Genomic DNA, 22,333 nt, shown 5'->3' on the forward strand with positions numbered 1-22,333 from the left:
GAGGCTGGAAGCCCTGGCGCGCCCATTCTCTCTCTTTCCCTCTATGTGTCTTTCTCTCTGTGTCTGTCACTCTCAAATAAATAAATTTTAAAAAAAAAAAGCTATATATTTTTAGAGGTTGGCAAGATGGCTTGGTGGTTAAGATACTTGCCTGCAAAGCCAAAGGACCCAGGTTCAATTCCCCAGGACCCATGTAAAGCCAGATACACAAGGTGGCACATGCAGTTAAGGTGGTTGCCTGCAAAGCCATCTCTCTAGCACCAAAAATGCATTTTTGAGAATTAGGGAAATTTAATAAGGACTGAATATTATATGATATTAAGGAATTATTTTCATTATATTGAGCATAATGGCACTATATTATATTATAGAACACAAAGGCTGTATGTCAGAGCTTCATACACTCATATACCACATAATAATATCTCAATCAACAATGGCCCATTAATGTAATTCAAGGTACTACTCACATGTTTGGGCTGATACTGGTGCAAACAAAGCTACTGTGCCACTGGTCATGTAAAAAAAAAAAAATCACACATACAATTATGTAGTATATATGATATAATAAATGATTACATTTTTCTGGTTCATGTGTTTACTTATACTGTACTTTTGTTCTTCTAGAGTGCACTCCTACTTATAAAAGAGCTTACATAAAACAGCACCCTGTGTAATGTCGGCAGCAGCCTCAAACAGCTTGTGTTTACTGCCTCTCTTGATTGCACTAAGAGGCCATGCTGGGTGACTGGCCTGTGCCACCTATGTTTGTATAAGGACACTATATGACAACCCTACAACAATGAAATGGTCAAACAACACATTTCTCACCATGGATCTTGTTACTCAGTTACATGTGACTATACTGAAACATCTACAGTTGAAATTTTATATTGTCTATGACTTACTTAAAATTTTTCCTCTGCCCTCCCTCCTCTAGAAATGTTAGGAAGAGGAAAAAATGAAAATGTTAGTAACTAGCTGGATGTGGTGGTGCATGCCTTTAGTCCCAGCATTTGGGAGGCAGAGGCAGGAGGATCACTGTAAGTTCAAGGCCACCCTGTGACTACATAGTGAATTCTGGTTAGCCAGGCCAGAGTGAGACCCTCCCTTGAAAAATAAAAAACAAAAAAAGAAAGAAAATTAAAATTTATGGCTTTCTTTAGTTTTAGTTTTTGTTTTCTTGCTTGTTTTTCAAGGGAGGGTCTCACTCTAGCCCAGGCTGACCTGGGATTCAGGGTGGCTTCAAATTCATGGTACTCTTCCTGCCTCGGCCTCCCAAGTGCTGGAATTAAAGGTGTGCACCACCACGCCCGCTGTTTAGTTTTTACCTATTTGACATGTTGGGATTCATATGAGTAAAAAGTTGTGAGGTTTTTATACTATTTTTGACATGTAAGTAAATTGTTTTCATGATATAAATTGAATATATCTAATCCAAAATATGATTCTATAGCTTTGTATATGAAAGACTTTTTTTCAAGGTAGGGTCTCGCTCTAGCCCAGGCTGACCTGGAATTCACTGTGGAGTCTCTGGGTGGCCTCGAACTCACGGCAATCCTCCTACTTCTGCCTCCCGAGTGCTGGGATTAAAGGCATGCGCCATCACGCCTGACCCTACTTTGTATTTTTTTTTAAATATTTTATTTATTTATTTGAGAGCGACAGACACAGAGAGAAAGACAGATAGAGGGAGAGAGAGAGAATGGGCGCGCCAGGGCTTCCAGCCTCTGCAAATGAACTCCAGACGCGTGCGCCCCCTTGTGCATCTGGCTAATGTGGGACCTGGGGAACCGAGCCTCGAACCGGGGTCCTTAGGCTTCACAGGCAAGCACTTAACCGCTAAGCCATCTCTCCAGCCCTCTACTTTGTATTTTTAACTGGGCTTTCTGCAGAACAAAATGATCTTTATTAAGGCCAGGAAGAGTTTTGCAGTCATTTAGCTGTCTTGATATGTTTTTATGCTGCACTCATCAGGAAAGAAAGCTATTATCTCTCATCAACCTCTTGATGACACCACAGTACATACTGCACAAAGCATTTTTATGAGCTGGACAAATTTAAAAGTCTTTCATGTAGCTGGGCGTGGTGGCGCATGCCTTTAATCCCAGCACTCAGGAGGCAGAAGTAGGAGGATTGCCGTGAGTTCGAGGCCACCCAGAGACTCCACAGTGAATTCCAGGTCAGCCTGGGCTAGAGCGAGACCCTACCTTGAAAAACCAAAAGAAAAAAAAACAAACCACAAATTAGGGCTGGAGGGACAGCTTAGTAGTTAAGGCACTTACCTACAAAGCCAAAGGACCCAGGTTCAATTACCCAAGAACCACATTAGCCAGATGCACAAGGGGTGCAACACATCTGGAGTTCATGTGCAGTGGCCAGAAGCCCTGGTGCGCCCATTCTCACTCTCTTTCTCTGACTCTAATAAGTAAATAAAATTTAAACTTTTTTTAAAAATTAAAAAATACAAACTAAAACTACCTGCCGTCACTTTCAGTTTCCTTCTCCATACTGACCTGTCTTTCAGGAGGAAGAGATGGAAGATAAGGTCCTGGGGCTGGGGCAGGTAAGGGCCTTCATCTGAATACTGGTGAAATCCTAAGTGGATCACCGGCTCCTACTTCATTCAGTACCACCTCCCCTGCTGAGAGCATCTCTCTTGACATCCTCAGTAAAGCCAGTACTGACCAGGTTTCATGGAGCTTCAGCCTGTGGCAAAAAGATAAGACACTCATTAGATTTGTCATTTTTCACACACTTACTTATTGCTTACATGCATGTAATCCCAGCACTCATAAGTTATAAAAGTGAGATGGATTTCATGATGACATTTTTTTTTGTTTATTTATTTGAGAGTGACAGACAGAAGGAGGCAGAGAGAGAGAGAAAGAGAGAGAATGGGCGTGCAGGGCCTCCAGCCACTGCAAACGAACTCCAGACATGTGCGTCCCCTTGTGCATCCGGTTAATGTGGGTCCTGGGGAATCGAGCCTCGAACCGGGGTCCTTAGGCCTCACAGACAAGTGTTTAACTGCTAAGCCATCTCTCCAGCCCATCATGATAACATTTTTGTGCAACTATATCCCATATTTTAACTATATTTACCCCCAATTACCCTCTCCTGTATTACCTTCTCTTCTCTAACTAGACCCTAGTCTATTGTTTTTTGTTTGTTTGTTTTTGTAATAATAGGGTCTCACTCTAGCCCAGACTCACCTAGAACTCACTCTGTAGTCCCAGGCTGGCCTCAAACTCACAGCAATCGTCCTGTCTTTGCCTTCCAAGTGTTGGGATTAAAGGCATGGGCCACCAGACCTGACCTCTGTTCTATTTTATTTATTTATTTATTTGAGAGAGGGAGAAAGTGGCAGAAAGAGAGAGAGAATAGGCTCACCAGGGCCTCCAGCCACTGCAAATAAACTCCAGACGCATGCGCTCCCTGTGCATCTAGCTTATGTGGGTCCTGGACAGTCAAACGGCATTCTTTGGCTTTGCAGGCAAATGCCTTAATTGCTAAGCCATCTCTCCAGCCCCTATGTTCTATTTTGATGTCATTTTCCCCCTCCTCTTATGTAGGTACTGTGCATGTAGTTTCAGCCATGGCTACTTTGTGCCTGGAAGATAGCTCACTTCATTATTTATTGCTAAGAAATATTCACTGTGTAGTATATAAACCATTTTTTATTTTAAGATGTGTGTGTGTGTGTGTGTGTGTGTGTGTACACACATACATACATACATAGTAACTTTTTCTGCGAGAGAGAGAGAATTGGCATACCAGGGGCCTACAGCCACTGCAATCAAACTCCAGATGTGCGGACCACCTTGTGAAAATGTGTGGCCTTGTGTGCTTGTGTCACCTTGTGCATCTGGCTTATGTGGGACCTGGAGAGTCAAACATGGGTCCTTAGGCTTCATAAGCAAGCACTTCAACCTCTAAGCCTTCTATCCAGCCCTGTATATACACTTTAAAAAAAAGTATAATTTTGTACCAGGAGTGGCCCTGTTTGTAAATGTGTCCCAGAACACTCTATCTTACAGTTAAGGAATGTCAACAAGCAGCAGCAGCAGAAGAAAGTAAACCTAAGAAACAAACGTTTTGAGCCAGGCATGGTGACAAATGCCTATAATCCCAGCATTCAGGACACTAAGGGAGGAGGATTATAAATCTAAAGCCAGTCTGGGCTCCATAGCAAGACCTTGTTTCAAAAAATCAAAGACAAAACAAAAAGAAAAGAAAAGAAAAAGGAGAAGAATATTTTGAATTAAGAATCCTGATTTTGTTATCAGTATTTGACTTATATCTTGGTGATATTCAACATATCTAATAACCAGTACAACATGGTACTAACCAATTATAGTGAGCACCCTGAATGATGAAAGTACCTACCACCCTGAGTGACTGCAGTCACCAGATAATCTGTGTTCCAGTTCACCCTCACTACTGAACTACCTATGTGTGGTCAAGACATCATATATTCAAAAATTGAAATCAGTAAGTTTTATTCCTCCCAAATATCAGGCCAGTTACACTGAGGAAAACATGTGCTTTAAAAAATATTTCTGTGGCTATGGAGATGGCTCAGCAGCTAAGGTGCTTGCCTGCAAAGCCTAAGGACCTGAGTTTGGGTCCTCAGTGCCCATGAAAAACCAGATGCACAAGGTGGTGCATGCATCTGGAATTCATTTGCAGTGACTAGAGGCCCTGGCACGTCCATTCTCAATACCCCCCACCACCTCTCTCTCTCTCTTTCTCTCTCAAATAAATAAATAAAAATAAGTAAATACTAAAATATTCCTGGCCAGGCATGGTGACACTTGCCTGTATTCCCAGCACTTGGTAGGCAGAAGTAGGAGGATCACTGTAAATTCAAAGTCAGCCTGAGACTATATAATGAATTCCAGATCAGCCTGAGCTAGAGCAAGATCCTACCTCAAAAGTTTCTATTTATTTGCACATGTGTAGCTGGGGTGGGTTGCACTAGGGTCTCTTGCCACTGAAATTAATACCAGATGCTTTGTGCCACTTTTTGGGTCTGGCTTTACATGGGTGTTGGGGAATTGAACCCAGGTCAGAAGGCTTTACAAGCAAGTGCCTTTACCGCTGAGCCCTCTCTCCAAGCTCCGTACTTTCTTTAAAAAGAATCATCTCACTCTTCTTGACTTTAGATTTTTATGAAGATTTGAATGCAAGTCTCTATTCCAAGACTTCTATCAGAGCCACTCTGCCTCCAGTGCAAAGTCTATTTCTAAACATCATTCGGCCCACATAACATTTTATGTTCTGTGTCACCTCAGCTTTTCTTAGAGTTCTTGCTTTAGAAAAACATATGTCTCTGGTACTACCCAAGAGTTGACAGTTCCAATCTCATTGGCTTAACACAATTGACCACATTCTTGGTTCTATTTTGCACACAATTGATTAGCTATCTGCAGTAAATCATCTCTAGGTAGCATGAATCAGATGTCCTTGAATGCCTGGTCCTCAGCTGGTTGCAATTTGGAAGGTGGTGCCTTACTGGAGGAGGTATGCTTCTGGGGACTGGTTTTGGGGTGCTATAGCCAGCTCCTCATTGCCAGAGATCTGTTCCTTCTCCTGCTGCTGTTTTCCACCTACTGTAGCAAGAAGGTGATGTCCAGCCTCCGCTCATGCCATGCTTTCCCCTCCTACCATGAAGCTTCCCTTGGAGACTGTAAACCAAAATAAAAGCTTGGAAACTTCCAGCTGTGGGTGAGTTTTTCCTTCATCTGGGCCTGGGCCTGGGCCTGGGCCAGGCCCAGACAGGTTGAACCCAGCAGGAGGGCACCTTACTCTCCACATGGGTTCTTTTCCCCCTCCAGCTCCCAACATGGCAGGAGCTCCTTCAACTTTCTTCTCTCACTCTCTCTGGTTTTTTAAAAAAAAATTGTTTATTTTTATTTATTTATATGACAGTGACAGACAGAGAAAGAGGCAGAGAGAGAGAGAAAGAGAATGGGTGTGCCAGGGTCTCCAGCCACTGCAAATGAACTCTAGATGCATGTGCCACCTTGTGCATCTGGCTTACATGGGTCCTGGGGAATCGAGCCTCGAACAGGGGTCCTTAGGTTTCACAGGCAAGCACTTAACCACTAAGCCATCACTCCAGCCATTTTTCTGTTTTTTTGAGATAGGGGTTCACTCTATCCCAGGCTGACCTGGAATTCACTATGTAGTCTTTAGTCTCAGGGTGGCTTCGAATTCATAGCCTTATTACCTCTGCCTCCCAAGTGCTGGGATTAAAGGCATGCACCACCATGCCTGGCTTCTCTCTCTTTTTTTTCTTCCCACAGTTTTTTCGGGCCTTCCACATGGGATCTCTAGCTATGTGGGTTCCTTTCCTTGGCTCTGTACTACCCTCAATAAATACAATAATTTAATCATGATTAAAAAAAATGCTTTACTCCTATCATCTGCTTTGGGTTGGATGCTTTGTCCCAGCAATGTGAAGGTAACTACAACAGTAGGAAAGAAAGAAAAAAAAAGAGGCAGAGAGAAAATGGGCACATCAGGGCCTTCAGGCTCTGCAAATGAATTCCCAATGCATGCACCACCTTGTGTATCTGGCTTACATGGGTCCTGGGAAAATGAACGTGGGTCCTTTGGCTTTGCAGGCAAGTGCCTTAACCTCTAAGCCATTCCTCCAGCCCAGTTTTTTATTTGTTTTTTTCAAGGTAGGGTCTCACTTTAGCCTAGGCTGACCTTGAATTCACTATGTAGTCTCAGGGTGGCCTCGAACTCATGGCAATCTTTCCACCTCTGCCTCCCAAGTGCTGGGAATAAAGACATGCACCACCATGCCTGGCTAAGGTTTACTTATTTTATTCTACCATTGCCACAAAAGTATCTGTTTTTCAGTTAAAGATTAACAACAACAAAAAATACTGCTTTGTTTAGCTGTTAAAGAGGAAAGGAGGACCAGGTGTGGTGGCACATGATTTTAATCCCAGCACTTGGGAGGCAGAGATAGGAAGATTGCCATGACTTCGAGGCCACCCTGAGACTACATAGTGAATTCTAGGTCAGCCTCTGCTAGAGTGAGACCCTACCTTGAAAAACCAAAGAGGACAAAAAGAAAGGAAAGGAGGGCTGGACATATGGCTCAGTGGTTAAGGCATTTGCCTGTAAAGTCTAATGACTGGGGTTCAGTTCCTCAGTACTTGAGCAAAGCCACTTGCACAAGGCAGTGTATGTGTCTGGAGTTCATTTGCAGTGGCTGGAGGCCCTGGCATGCCTATTCTGTCTGTCTCTCTTCTCTCTCTCTCCTTGAAAATAAATGAATAAATAAATATTTTAAAATGTAATTCTATATGGGGCTGGAGAAGTGGGTTAGTGGTTTAAAGCACTTGCCTACAAAACCAAAGGACCCAAGTTTGATTCCCCAGAACCCACATTATCCAGATACACAAGGGGGTGCATATGTCTGAAGTTCCTTTGCAGTGTCTGGAGGCCCTGGCACGTACACTCTCTCTCTCTTTCTCTGTCAAATAAATAAATAAAATATTTTTTAAAAAATAAAAATACAGCCAGGTGTGGTAGTGTATGTCTTTATCCCAGCAATCAGGAGGCAGAGGTAGGAGGATTGCCATGAGTTAGAAGGCCACCCTGAGATTCCATAGTGAATTCCAGGTCAGTCTGGGCTAGAGTGAGACCCTACCCCAAAAAACCAAAAAGAAAGAAAGAAATAAAAGAAAAATACTTGTATGTGGGTAGGAAAAAAACTCAGTAGTAGAGACCAGTAAGCTAGAAAGGAAATAGAAAGGAGAGGAGGGAGGCACATAATAGGATGGTATTGTATATATGTAAGTAGAATAGATCAATGGGGTGAAAAGGCCCAAAGTGAGGTCAGGGGAAGAGATTGAGTAAACGAAAGGTGGAGGGAGGGCTAATCAAAATCTAAGAGGATATAAAGAAATCATATGGAAACCTACTTTTTTGGACAATGGAACACTCAGGAGCCATAGATTGCTGCTAGAAAATTTTCAGTGCCAGGGATGGGATACCTTCCAGTGAGTTGTTGGCCAGGGAGGTCCCTGATGCCCCCCAAAACATTACAGGCCATTGCTGTGGCCCTTTGTTTCCCACCAGGAATAGATGGTAAGACCCTATTGCTGAAGACTCCACATACTTGGGCTGCAAGGCCACTGAGAAATCCTGCTAGAACTGAGCTGATAACCTCCTCCATGGAGACCAGCTGACAGAAAGCTGGAAGAAGCCATTCTGCAAGCAGTTCAATGGGAGAAAGAGAAAACGCCAGTGAAGATACTCAACAGTGGACACTGCAAGCCTTATATTTGGCCAGCCAGGCCAAATGAGCCAACAGGTGCAATAGTGGCATGTCTGTCATGGTGGAAAGCAACTGCCCTCTAATTGGACTGGAGGCCCGCTCCATGGGAGGGAATACATCCCCGATACTGAAAACTTAAAACAGGGGTAGTCATGAGTCCTGGGGGTGGGGTAACGTCTGCTGCTGTCTGGCTAAATGTATATACTATGCTTATCAAACTGCCCAGTAAGCACTTCTCTTAATGTTCATACCCTTATATTAACGCTATTCTCACTTTTGGTAGAGAATAATCTCTTTTCAGATGGTGGTGACCTTGGGATGACTCAGAAGGCATCAAACCTTCCAAGGCAAAGGGTCTATTGCAAAAGAGGTGGCGGAAATGTAAGAGCCAAAGGAAGGGTAGGACTCCTTACAACGTGCTCTCCCCCCAGACACAAAACGGCCTGGATATCCATGACTCCACAGTGCTTGACACTACCTACTTCTATCATAATCAAAGGAAAAGATTATGACATCAAAATAAAAGAGAGACTGATTGAGAAAGGGAGGGGATATGATGGAGAATGGAGTTTCAAAGGGGAAAGTGGGGGGTGGAGGGAGAGCATTACCATGGGATATTTTTTATAATCATGGAAGTTGTTAATTTAAAAAAACGCATTATTGGAGGAGGAAGGGTATCACCATGGGGTATTTTTTATAACCATGGAAGTTGTTAATAAAAAAATTTTTTTAAAGGCATTATTAAAAAAAGAAAGAAAGAGGGCTGGAGAGATGGCTTAGTGGTTAAGCGCTTGCCTGTGAAGCCTAAGGACCCCGGTTCGAGGCTTGGTTCCCCAGGTCCCACATTAGCCAGATGCACAAGGGGGCGCACACGTCTGGAGTTCGTTTGCAGAGGCTGGAAGCCCTGGCGCGCCCATTCTCTCTCTCTCCCTCTATCTGTCTTTCTCTCTGTGTCTGTCGCTCTCAAATAAATAAATAAAAAATTTTTAAAAAAAAGAGACTTGTTAAAAAAAAAAGAAAGAAAGAAAGAAAAAGAAAAAAAACGATTTTTTTGTTTGTTTGTTTTTTTGAGGTAGGGTCTCACTCTGGCTCAGGCTGACCTAGAATTCAGTATGTAGTTTCAGGGTGGACTTGAACTCTCAGAGATCCTCCTACCTGCCTCCCAAGTGCTGGGATTAAAGGCATATGTCACCATGCCCGGCAAGGAAAAAAAATTTAAGTAAGTCTATAAAAACGGAAAATAATCCTACAATTCCAAACAAGTAATAGTAGCAATTTCTTTACCTATAGTCATGACACATGACACATGCAGTTACAATTGATCATATATGGGCTGGAGAGATGATTTAGCAGCTTAGCCTAATGACCTGGGTTCAATTCCCCAGTCCTTCCATAAAGCCAGATGCACAATGTGGCACAGATGTCTGGAGTTCGTTTGCAGTGGCTCTAGGCCCTAGCACACTCATTCTCACTCCTTCTTTCTCCCTATTGCTCACTCTGCTCGCAAATAAATAAAAAATTTAAAAAGCTGGTAAGACCTACTGTTTTTCTTTTTTGATTGTTTTTATTGACAGCTTTCATAATTATAGACAATAAACCATGGTAATTCCCTCCTCACCCCCACTTTCCCTTTGTAACTCCATTCTCCATCATATCCCCTCCCCCTCTCAATCAGTTTCTCTTTTATTTTGATGTCATCTTTTCCTCCTATTATGATGCAGACCTACTATTTTCAACTCAGGCACCTTTGTCTGCAGTTAAGCAGCTGCCCAGATCAGTGTAGATACAGAATCTAGTTCCCTAAGAAAAATTTTGAAACTCAAAGCTTCATGTTTCCTTCTTTTCCTTACTTCAAAGGTAGCTCATGAACAAACTCTTATTTATTTATTTTTGGTTTTTCAAGGTTGTTTCTCATTCTAGTCCAGGCTGTCCTGGAATTCACTTTGTAGTCTCAGGGTAGCCTCAAAGTCATGGCAATCCTCCTACCTCAGCCTCCGAAGTGCTAGGATTAAAGGTATGTGCCACCACATCTGGCCCAAAGCTCTTTTAAAACTAAAATTGGAACATAAACTCAACCCATATGTAATATGAATACACATATATGTATGTTTCCATATGCATACACACATGTTTATATGTACATATATATGTGTATAGATAGATAGATAGATAGATAGATAGATAGATAGATAGATATAGATATATCACTTATTTTTTTTTGGTTTTTTGAGGTAGGTTTTTGCTCTAGCTCAGGCTGACCTGGAATTCCCTATATAGTCTCAGGGTGGCCTCAAACTTATGGTGATCTTCCTATCTCTGCCTCCCAAGTGTTGGGATTAAAGGCATGTGCCACCATGCCCAGCCCACATTTCTTATGTTTAGACTTGGAGGAGGTAATCTGATTGCGTTGCCCTAGATGATAGTAACCCTGCTGACTTTACCTATGGCAGGAGATAGAGGATGTGCTAGTAGCTGGAAAAAGTTCTCATGTGATCAGGTTGTAATAGTCCACTTGATAATCCTCAAGTTTTTCCCCACTTGCACAACTTCTGCAAAAGCAAAACAACTAGGAGATATCTTAGAGGGGAATGTTTGGAATTTGTTATGGAGATCATGTCTATTCAAGTGCCCTGGGTGCCTTCAGCCATTACTGTCAACAGTCCTCCTGTTAATTATACCCTGAAGGGTATTTTGGGAAAATATGACAAGATCCAGATCTCTCTCAAAATGCCATTGTTCACTGGACACTTGAGGCAGCCATTCAACATTTTTCTGCCTGGCTGATAGATTGTAGATTTGTAGGGTTCATGCTACTTGTGGTTACACCAAACATGTCTTCTGTTCTATCATGCTCAGGAAAGGGATAGCTTTCAGTACTTCTTCCAGAGCTTTGAGATCTGGCTTCAAATGATTAGGGCTGGAGAGATGGCTTAGTGGTTAAGTGCTTGCCTGTGACGCCTAAGGATCCCGGTTCAAGGCTGGATTCCCCAGGACCCATATTAGCCAGATGCACAAGGGGGCGCACATATCTGGAATTCGTTTGCAGTGCCTGGAGGCCCTGGTGTGCCCATTCTCTTTCTCTTTCTCTCTCTGTCTGTCACTCTCAAATAATAAATAAAAATAAGCAAAAAAAAAAAAAACACAAAAAAAAAAAACACAAAACTCATGGGGGGGGGGGTTTGGAGAGATGGCTTAGTGATTAAGTTATTTTCCTGTGAAGGACCCAGGTTTGATTCCCCAGTACCCATGTAAGCCAGATGCACAAGGTGGAGCATGCAACTGGAGTTTGTTTACAGTGGTTTGAGGCCCCATTCATTCTCTCTCTCTCTCTCAAATAAATAAATTAAAAAAATATATATTTTTAATAAAAAACCTCTTGGGGCTGGGCATGGTGGCACACATCTTTAGTCCCAGCGCTCAGGAGGCTGAGGTAGGATTGCTATGAGCTCAAGGCCAGCCTGAGGCTACAGAGTAAGTCCCAGGTCAGTCTGGTCTAGAGTGAGACTGCTTTGAAAAAAAAACAAAGCAAGTATTTTGGCTTAAAATAAAACACATTTATTCTCTTGTGGTTCTGTAGAGCAAAAGTCTTAAGTCACAGTGTTGGCACAGGAGTGCCATTTCCAGCGGCTTCCTGCATTCCTTGGCTCATTGCCCTCTTCTTCATATCAGTTTTTCTTCTTGCTTCATTCTGACTGCTTGCTCCCACTCTTACATTGCCTTCTGTTCCTCTTTTAGTTCTCTGTGGGGTAGTTGCCCTTTCTCAGGACGAGGAAGTCTTTTTTGTCTGGCTAAACTTAATGAATTCACTTAGTTGCACGCATGTGCATGCATATGTGTATGTGTTGCAAACAAATGCCAGATGCATGCACTACTTTGGTGGATCCAGCTTTATGTAGATGGGGAATCAAACCCAGGCCATCATGCTTTGCAAGCAAGTGCCTTTCACTGCTGAGCCATTTCTCCATCCCTAAATTTAAATTAACCCCCCCAATTTTTTTTCTTTTCCAGTGTTGGTGAAACAACCTAGGGTCTTATACATGCTAGACAAGCGTTCAGCTGCTCAGCTATACTCCCAGCACCTCAAATTGTATTTATTTGATGAACTTATGAAGTGGAGAGACCATCTTTCTAACTTCAGTTCCTATCTAACTGAATTAGCTAACTTTGTAAAAACAATTGAGGTTAAAAAAAAAAAAATATATATATATATATATATATATATATATATATATGTATGTGTGTGTGTGTGTGTGTGTAATTTATTTGTGTGTATGTTCATGTGTGTGAATGTGTTCATGTGTGCTTATGGCCATGGCATACATGTGGAGGTCAGAGGACAGTTTTTGGTTGGTCTTTGCCTGTCCACCTCATTTGAGGCAGTTTCCCTCTTTGGATTCTTGTTCTGCTCTGCTGTTTTTTTACTGGGCTCTCCTTAAGCTTCTGGGAAATTCTGCCTCTGCCTTACATCTTGCTGTAAGCCTCAGCATGCTGGGATTTCAGGAGCCCACCATGGTTTCAGGATTTTTCCATGGGGTCTGAGGAGGGAGTTCAGGTACTTCAGTTTGAGCACGGAACAATTTATCCGCTGAGCCTTCTCTCGGGCCCCAACGTTTTTCTTATTTGTTTTGGGGCCATTACTGGTTCTAAATTTTTATTTATTTTAAAAATATTTATTTATTTGAGAGAGAGAAGCAGCAGGGCAGAGAGTGGGTGCACCAAGGCCTCTAGCCACTGCAAATGAACTCCACATGCATGCACCCCCTTGTGCATCTGGCTTACATGGGTACAGGGGAATTGAACCTGGGTCCTTAGGCTTTGCAGGCAAGTGCCTTAACCACTATGTCATCTCTCCAGCCCCCTTAATTTTTAAAAATTGTTGTTGGCTGGGTGTGGTGGGGAATGCCCTTAATCCCAGCACTAAGGAGGTAGAGGTAGAAGGATTGCCATGAGATCAGGGCCACCCTGAGACTACATACTAAACTCCAGGTCAACCTGAGCTAGAGTGAGACCCTTCCTTAAAAAACAAACAAAAAAATTGTTGTTGTTGTTTGCTTATTTTTTGGAAATATAGTCTTGCTATATAGCTCATATTGTCCTCAAATTCATGATCCACTTACCTGATTCTTCTGAGTGCTAGATTACAGATGTGTACTACCACTCACTCCTGGCCAAACAATTGTTGTTTCCCCAAATCAGGTGACAGATAAACTATTCTTTAATGAAATATTTAAGAATCATACTTTGGTAATGCTGAATAATGTGGCAGAATTTGTGGAGAAGTATAAAATAGAGGGCTGAAGAGATGGGTTAGCAGTTAAGGCACTTGCCCATGAAGCCTAAGGACCCAAGTTCAATTCCCCAGATCCTACATAAGACAGATGCACATGGTGGTGCAAGCATCTGGAGTTCATTTGCAGTGGCTGGAGGCCCTACTGTGCCCATTCTCTCTCCCTCTGTCTTTTCCTCTCTCTAATAAATAAACAAAAATAAAAATTTTTTAAAAAAAAGAAAAAAAAAGTTTTCCTGTTGAGCCGTGTTCACATTGGGTCACAAGGCCATATCATCTGTGTGTGTCGCAGCCTGGTATCAACCTCCAGGCTCCTTCTGGAGGTCAGTAAGGTTGACAACACTACATTTATGAAAAACAAAAGGTATAAAGTAGTTCAAACATAGCCACAGAGCTGTGGAAATGGCTTAGCAGGTAAGAGCTCTTGCACAAGCATAGGGACCTGAGAAGGTCTGAATTTCATTCTCAGCACTGATGTAAAAAAGCCAGCCATGGCTGTACATACCTGAAACCCTGGTCCTATAGGAAACAAGAGACAGGAGAATTGGTGGGGCTTAATTCTCAGCCAGTTTGACCAAACATGGCAGCTCCAGGTTCAGTGAGAGGCTCTGTCTCAAGGAAACATGCAGTTGAATGGTAGAAGATACCTGATGTTTTCTTCTGGCCTCCTTGCATGCATGGGGCATGTACATTTGGATGTAATTTAATATTTTAGACCTTGGGAAACTTTTTCTTAAGTTAAACTTTATTTTGAGATAATTACAGATTCATGTGCATTTCACATGATGTAAAATATAATACAGAACAATCAGGAGTCCCTTTTAACCTGTTTGTCCTCACAGGCAACATATTGCAAAACTCTAGTAAGCTATTAGGATCAGTATGTTGATGTTGATCTAGCCAAGATACAGAACAATCCTTGGAGACCTTTGAAGCAAGTAGATCACCATGATAATCAACTATCACATTCTCAAAGGTCAGAAACATTTCTTTAAGTTCCAGAACTACTAAGTGAGATCTTAGAAGATAAATCACCATGGGAATTTCACGATGACCTGAGAGGCAGCTTGCAGTGCTGCCTGAAGCAATTACCTTTCCACCTTCCCAGGAGTTCCAAGTTATTGATAACCAGTTAGTTGTCAGTTAACCCAAAGGCAATCAGCTTTGAAGGTAGAGTTGACTGAATATTACCTCACCACAAGACACAACATCTTACAAATTCTGAGCAAATATCCCAGAGCAAGAAGAAAATATAAACTGGGCGTGGTGGTGCATGCTTTAATCCCAGCACTTGGGAGGCAGAGGTAAGAGGATCACCATGAGTTTGAGGCCAGCCTGAGAGTACATTGTGAATTCCAGTCAACCTGGGTTAGAGTGAGACCCTACCTCGAAAAACCAAAAAAAAAAAAAAAAAAAAAGAAAGAAAGAAAAGAAAAAAAGGCTGGAGAGATGGTTTAGCAGTTAAGGTGCTTGCCTGCGAAGCCTAAGGACACATGTTCTATCTCTCTCCAGATCCCATGTAAGTCAAACACACAATGGTGAGACAACTGCAAGGTCACATATGCCCATTAGGTAGCAAGAGAGTCTGGAGTTCAATTCAAGTGGCTGAGACCCCCCCCAAAATAAAATAAAAATAAATAAATTTTAAAAAGGAGAAAGTATAAGCACCAGGAAGGACTTTGATTTCCCTACATACATTCCATTAATTTAACAAGCTCCATGTAAAGAATTCCTGGTGGCTCAACAGTGGCTTAAATGCACTTGCTTCTCTATGGACCAACTGACCCAATAGGAGACTTGTAAGTCATGTAAGAGTTAGGTTTCCTTCAACTTATTTGAATCATCAGAGGATTTTTAGGTTTTTTAAATTTTTTGAAGGCATGTGCCACCATGCCTGGCAGGTCTGTGGAGTCTTTGTTTTTTAATCATTTATTTATTTATTAGATGCAGAGGGAAGGAGACAGAGAGAGAGAGAGAAAGAGAATGAATATGGGCACACCAGGGTCTCTAGCCATTGCAAATGAACCCCAGATGCATGTGCCACAATGTGCATCTGGAACCTGGAGAATAAAACCTGGGTCCTTGGGCTTCACAGCCAAGCACCTTAACCACTAAGCCATCTCTCCAGCCCTACATTTGTTTTTTTGAGACAGTGTCTTGTTTTATAACCCTGGATAATCTTGAACTGACTATGTAGTCCAGACAGGCCTTGAACTTGCTACATGGACTCAAAATTAAGGCTGAACTCAAAATTAAGGCCTCCCAGTGCTAGGATTGCAAGTATGAACCACCAAGCCCAGTTAAATCAGTATTTTACTAGAACATTTGAGAATTCTGCAGGTAGTTTCTACAAAACCTTCAGTCTTTGGCATCAGAGGTAGCAGACAGGAAATGGAGATCCCCTTCACCAAAGGACAGATCCATACTAAGGGAGATATTATAAGATCTCCTTCTAAATATACTAATGACTATGAAAGGGAAATCCCCTCTGGAATCTGGTGAGGTCATACAACATTAAAAGCATGTGGAGGCTGGAGAGATGTCTTGGCGGTTAAGGCGCTTTGCCTGCAAAGCCAAAGGATTCCGGTTTGATTCTCCAGGACCCAGTAAGCCAGATGCACAGGGGGCACATGCATCTGGAGTTTGTTTTCAGTAGCTGGAGACCCTGGCACGCCTATTTGTTCTCTCTCTCTCTCTCTCTTCTTCCTTCTCTTTCTCTCAAATAAATAAAATATTCGTTTTAAAAGAAAAAGCATGTGGAGGAAGTTGCCAAGAGCCGCAGGGATGGCCTCCCAGAACCACGACCCAGCCGCTGCCAGCGTCACCACCACCCGGAAAGGAGCCATGCCCAGCGGGGACGCCGCCCGGGGTCCTATGGGCAAGAGGCTACAGCAGGAGATGATGACCCTCATGATGTCTGGTGACAAAGGAATTTCTGATTTCCCTGAGTCAGACAACCTTTTCAAATGGATAGGGACCATCCATGGAGCAGCTGGCACAGTGTATGAAAATCTGAGGTATAAACTCTCCCTAGAGTTCCCCAGTGGTTACCCTTACAATGCACCCACAGTGAAGTTCCTCATGCCCTGCTGCCACCCCAACATGGACACTCAGGGTAACATCTGCTTGGACATCCTCAAGGATAAGAGGTCAGCCCTGTATGACATCAGGACCACCTTGCTGTCCATCCAGAGCCTGCTAGGAGAACCCAACTTCTACAGCCCTTTGAACACACATGCTGCCGAGCTCTGGAAAAACCCCACAGCTTTTAAGAAGTACCTGCAAGAAACCTATTCAAAGAGGTTTCCAGCCAAGAGCCCTGACCCCACAGCTGTCCAGCCTCTCTTTGTGTCGTCTTTGTATTTTTAGGTGGTCTGTCCTTTTCCTTGATTTCTGTATGGACTCTGTATCTTCATCTGTGATGTTATTTTTGTTGTGTGTGTGTGTGTTTTTTAATTACGTCTACTTGAGCCCTTGCAATGTATATTAAATAAATGTTTTGTAAGAAAAAAAAAACACGTGGAAATAAGGATACAGAGCCATTCAGAGAAGGTAGTGAAGACAGAAGCTTTGAAAACTGCCTATATGAACATGGAGAAAAGCTTTTTTAAAAAATATATTTATTTATGATAGAGAGAGAGAGAGAATGGGCATGCCAGGGCCTTTAGCCACTGCAAACAAACTCCAGACCCATGTCCACCTTGTGCATCTGGATTACGTGGGTCCTGGGGAATTGAACTGAACTCCTTTGGCTTTGCAGGCAAATGCCTTAACTGCTAAGCCATCTCTCCAGCCTGAGAAAAGCTTTAAAAAATACATATATACAGACATATATATATATGAATATATATATATACATAAATGTATGTATATATAAATATATATAATGTATTTATTTGACAGATCAGACCCATGTACCACTTTGTGCATCTGGATTTACATGGGTACTGGGGAACTGAACCTAGGCTGTCAGGCTTTTCAAGCAACAGTCTTCAACTGCTAAGCCACCTCTCCAGCCCTAAAAAAGTAATCTTATACCAGGCATCAATGTATTTAAGGGAAAGGTAAGCTCACTAACTATATCAGTATATGCTTGGGATTAATTATTGCTGTCATTGGTGTTCAAAGATAAGGTTTCTTTCCTTAAAGGATACTTTACATGTTGGGCATATAAACAGAAAGATGTGACAGTATAAAAAAAAAAGCCACCAAAGCTACCTACTCCTATTTTTTTTAATTTATTTTTATTAGTTATGGACATACTTAGTATGTAAACAACACATGTTGGTACCACCCTTTCCCTCATCCCTGTCCCTTTTCCGAAGAGGTCCTCCTCGTTGGGGACCCAGGTTATCCTCATGGGGATTGTGGGTTGCGCATTGTGGGGGTAGCAGTCACTTATGGGGCAGAGACAATGCCTCTGTGCATAATGTGTGCTACTCTTTTTTTAAAATTATTTTTTAACTTTTTTTTTTCCTTTTTCTTTTATTTGAGAGAGACAGACACAGAGAGAAAGACAGATAGAGGGAGAGAGAGAGAATGGGCGCGCCAGGGCTTCCAGCCTCTGCAAACGAACTCCAGACGCGTGCGCCCCCTTGTGCATCTGGCTAATGTGGGACCTGGGGAACCGAGGTCCTTAGGCTTCACAGGCAAGCGCTTAACCGCTAAGCCATCTCTCCAGCCCATTTTTTAACTTTTTAAAATTTATTTACTTGAGACAGAGAGAATGGGCACGCCAGGCCTCTAGCCACTGCAAATGAACTCCAGATACATGTGCCACTTGTGCATCTGGCTTACGTGGGTCCTGGGGGAAATCAAACCTGGGTCCTTTGGCTTTGCAGGCAAGCGCCTTAACTGCCAAGCCATCCCTCCAGCCTAATGTGTACTACTCTTATTTTGACACACATACTAGGCTTTTCTCTGGTTGGATCTCTAATGTCCAATAGAGTTGGAGTAGTTGTCTAAGTTTCTTCTGATGGTATTGTTGATCTACAAAACTCAAGAGCAAGGACCTAAGTAACATGGAGAGCATGTTTCAAACTCCTGCCTGCTCAGGGAGAGGAATGACCAGCACAGCAAGGTTTGCTCTTGTTTACCTTTCACTAGAGTCCTTCAAGCTCTCCCATCACAAGAATTCCTTTTCCCTACAACAAAGGCATTCAGTCAATATTTGGGGAATGGGAAGTGGATAAAACAGTTTGAAGTCCAACTTTTCAGTCCCCAAATGACCCAAATACCATAAAAATTTCTTCATTAGTTCTTAAAATTCAGTGGAAATGAAAAAATAAAAGTGGAAGAGAATGAAGAAAGACTTCTAGATGAGAGAGATTAAAAATAGAAAGCTAAAAGCCAGGCGTGGTGGCACACACCTTTAATCGCAGTACTAGGGAGGCAGAGGAAGGAGGAGCGCCATGAGTTTGAGGCCATCCTGAGACTACATAGTGAGTTCCAGGTCAGCCTGAGCTACAGTGAGACCCTACCTCAAAAAAAACAAACAAACAAAAAAAAAAAAACAAAGCAAAAATAGAAAGCTAGCTAAGCCTGGTGGCACAGGCTTTTAATCCCAGCACAATCAGACAGAGGTAGAAGGATCAAAGGGAGTTTGAGGCCACCCTGAGATTACAGTGAATTCCAGGCTAGCCTGGGCCAGAGTAAGACCCTACTTTAAAAACCAAAAAAAGCAAGAAATCCAGGGTTGACTCAACAAATCACTGTGTGTGTGTATGTGTGTGTGTATTATGCACAAGTGTGCCCTGTACACAAGCATACTGAAGAAGTCCTATTTTTTTTTATTAAAAAAATTTATTTATTTATTTGACAGAGAAAGAGGGAGAGAGAGAATGGGTGCTGCAGGGCTACCAGCCACTGCAAATAAATTCCAGACACATGCACCCCTTGTGTATCTGGCTAACGTGGGACTTGGGGAATTGAACCTGAGTCCTTTGGCTTTGCAGACAAATGCCTTAACCACTAAGCCAACCCTTCAACCTGGAAGCCTTATTTTTTTGAGACAGAATCTTTTAGTAATCCTGGAGCTTGTTTCTTTATTTGTGTGTGTGTGCGTGTATGTGTGTGTGTATGTGTGTGTTTTGGTTTTTCGAGGTAGAGTCTCACTCTACCCCAGGCTGACCTGGAATTCACTATGTAGGCTCAGGCTGGCCTTGAACTCACAGCGATCCTCCTATCTCTTGAGTGCTGGGATTAAAAGCGAATAGCACCACACCTGGCCTCCCTGTTTTTTGATTAGACTAGCTAGCCAGGAATCCCCAGTAATCCTTCTTGTCTCTGCCCCTTCAGCCTGGGGTTACAGGCATATAAAACTATCTCTAGCTCTTTGTTGGACACTGGGAATCAAACTCAGGTCCTAATGATTACACAGCAAGTGCTCTTACCCACTGAGCCATCTGGTCAACCTGTCGGTTGATTTAATATAATAATTTAACATAAATAACATATCTGGAGTTATCTTGATTACAGAGAATAGTAGAGTTTTAGAGAACTAGGGAAATGTTTGGTAATTTTAGTACCACAATTCTAGAAAACTATATCAGTTGTTTATTCATCAAATTGTTATTCTGGGATTTCCTATAGCCAATATGTATCACCAAAGAAATGAGGATTGATTGAAGTAAAGAAGATGCTGGGTGTGGTGGTACACATCTTTAGTCTCGGCACTTGGGAGGCAGAAGTAGGAAGATCACCATGAGTCCATGAGTTCAAGGCCAGCCTGGGGCTAGAGAATGAGTTCTAGGTCATCCTGGGCTACAGTGAGACTCTACCTTGAAAAATAAAAAAAATAAAAAATAAAAAAAAAAAAAGAGAGAGAGAGAAAAGAAAAAAGAATGAGTCCGGGGAAGGGGTGAAAACTGAAGAGTCCTGGGGCTGGAGAGATGGCTTAGAGGTTAAGACGCTTGCCTGCAAAGCCTAAAACCCAGGTTCAATTCCCTAGCACCTGTGTGAGCCAGATGCACAAGGTGGTACATACATCTGGAGTCCATTTGCAATGGCTGGAGGCCCTGGCACACCTATTCTGCCTTTAATTTCTCTCTCTCAAATAAATAAATACATTAAAAAAAAGTACAGGGTATAGGGAAGATAGGACTCACCTTTTGGGGGCTACAAAATCATATCATCCCAGGCATGATGGTGCATGCCTTTAATCTCAGCACTCAGGAAGCTGAGGTAGGAGAATCAGTCACAGTGAGTTCAAGGCCACCCTGAGACTACATAGTGAATTCCAGGTCAGCCTAGGCTACAGTGAGACTCTACCTGGCAAAACCAAAAATAGAAATCAAATCTGATTTACCAATCAGAACATCCTGTGTTTTGAACAGACACACCTTTTTAGCATTACATCATGGTGTTAATGGTTGGTAGCCAAAACTGGTTGTGTATGTGTGTGTGTGTGTGTGTGTGTTGCTTGTTTCTACCTGTGTTTACTGTTTTAACTCTAATGAAAAACAGCTCCCTGAGTGTGTATCTTGACCTTAAATCTATCTAGATAGTCAAAGAGTTTCTGTGTTGGCAGTTTAAAATTTTTTTTAATTTAATTTATTTTTTAAATGAAAGAAAGAGAGGGTAAGAATTGGTGCACGAGGGCCTCTAGCCACTGCAATCGAACTAGCAAAATCAAGATTTTTTTTGTTTTGTTTTTTTGAGGTAGGGTCTCACTCTAGCTCAGGATCACCTGGAATTCACTATAGAATCTCAGGCTGGCCTCGAACTCATGGCAATCCTCCTACCTTTGCTTCCCAAGTGCTGAGATTTAAGGCGTGCGCCACCATACCCTGCAAAAATCAAGATTTTAAAAAGATTATTTATTTATTTGCAAGTCGAGACAGATAGAAGAGAGAAAGAGAGAGAATGAGCACCCCAAGGCCTCTAGCCACTGCAAACAAACTCCAGATGCATGTGTCCCTTGTGCCTCTGGCTTATGTGAGTCCTAGGGAATGGAAACTGGGTCCTTTGGCTTCTATACGCAAATGCCTTAACCGCTAAGTCATCTCTCCAGCCCAAGACAAGATTTTTTTTTTTTTTTTTGGTTTTTCGAGGTAGGGTCTCACTCTGGCTCAGGCTGACCTGGAATTCACTATGTAGTCTCAGGGTGGCCTCGAACTCTCGGCGATCCTCCTACCTCTGCCTCCCAAGTGCTGGGATTAAAGGCGTGCGCCACCACGCCCGGCCCAAGACAAGATTTTTAAAGTTATATTTATTCATGTTAAAGTATAGACATTTTCAAATTTTATAGGCTAGATAGCTATGGTAATACTACTTCTGCTTAATCAAAGGAATTACTTCCCAAAAATGTTACTCACAGCTGGATTGAGAGTATTCGGAAAATGTGGCAATGTCGTTTACATAAGCATACCACATTACAAGTCCACTGGAGATCCGAAGGGATTCGCCTTTGTGGAATTTGAAACCAAAGAACAAGCAACAAAAGCTACTGAGGTATGTCCTAAGAGAAAACGGGGAAAAGCAGTTAGTAGCAATTAGTAAGATATCTTGCAATCATTTCAGTTCCTTAACAACCCACCGGAAGAAGCACCAAGAAAACCTGGAGTATTTCCCAAGACAGTGAAAAATAAACCCATCCTATCTTTAAGAGTAGCTGGTGAGTACTTAAAGTTATGCTGAAACAATAGCTCCCAAGTCTAAAAAAAAAAAAAAATCAACTATTCAGTTATTTCACTTATATCAGTCAGCTGTCCATGTGAATATGAAGTCAATTTCATAATGTG

General features: G+C 42.3%; 1 protein-coding gene across 1 annotated transcript; it reads left to right on the plus strand.

Moving 5' to 3' along the window:
• Positions 1-16,376: 16,376 nt before the first annotated feature.
• LOC101603596 (ubiquitin-conjugating enzyme E2 C-like) lies at positions 16,377-16,961 on the plus strand. The gene has a single exon (XM_012948984.2). It carries the CDS (start codon positions 16,377-16,379, stop codon positions 16,959-16,961), a length of 585 nt encoding a protein of 194 aa, XP_012804438.2.
• The last annotated feature ends 5,372 nt before the right edge of the window (positions 16,962-22,333 follow it).

This window comes from Jaculus jaculus, chromosome 1 (genome assembly GCF_020740685.1).
Source record: "Jaculus jaculus isolate mJacJac1 chromosome 1, mJacJac1.mat.Y.cur, whole genome shotgun sequence".
NCBI classification, from domain to species: Eukaryota; Metazoa; Chordata; class Mammalia; order Rodentia; family Dipodidae; genus Jaculus; species Jaculus jaculus.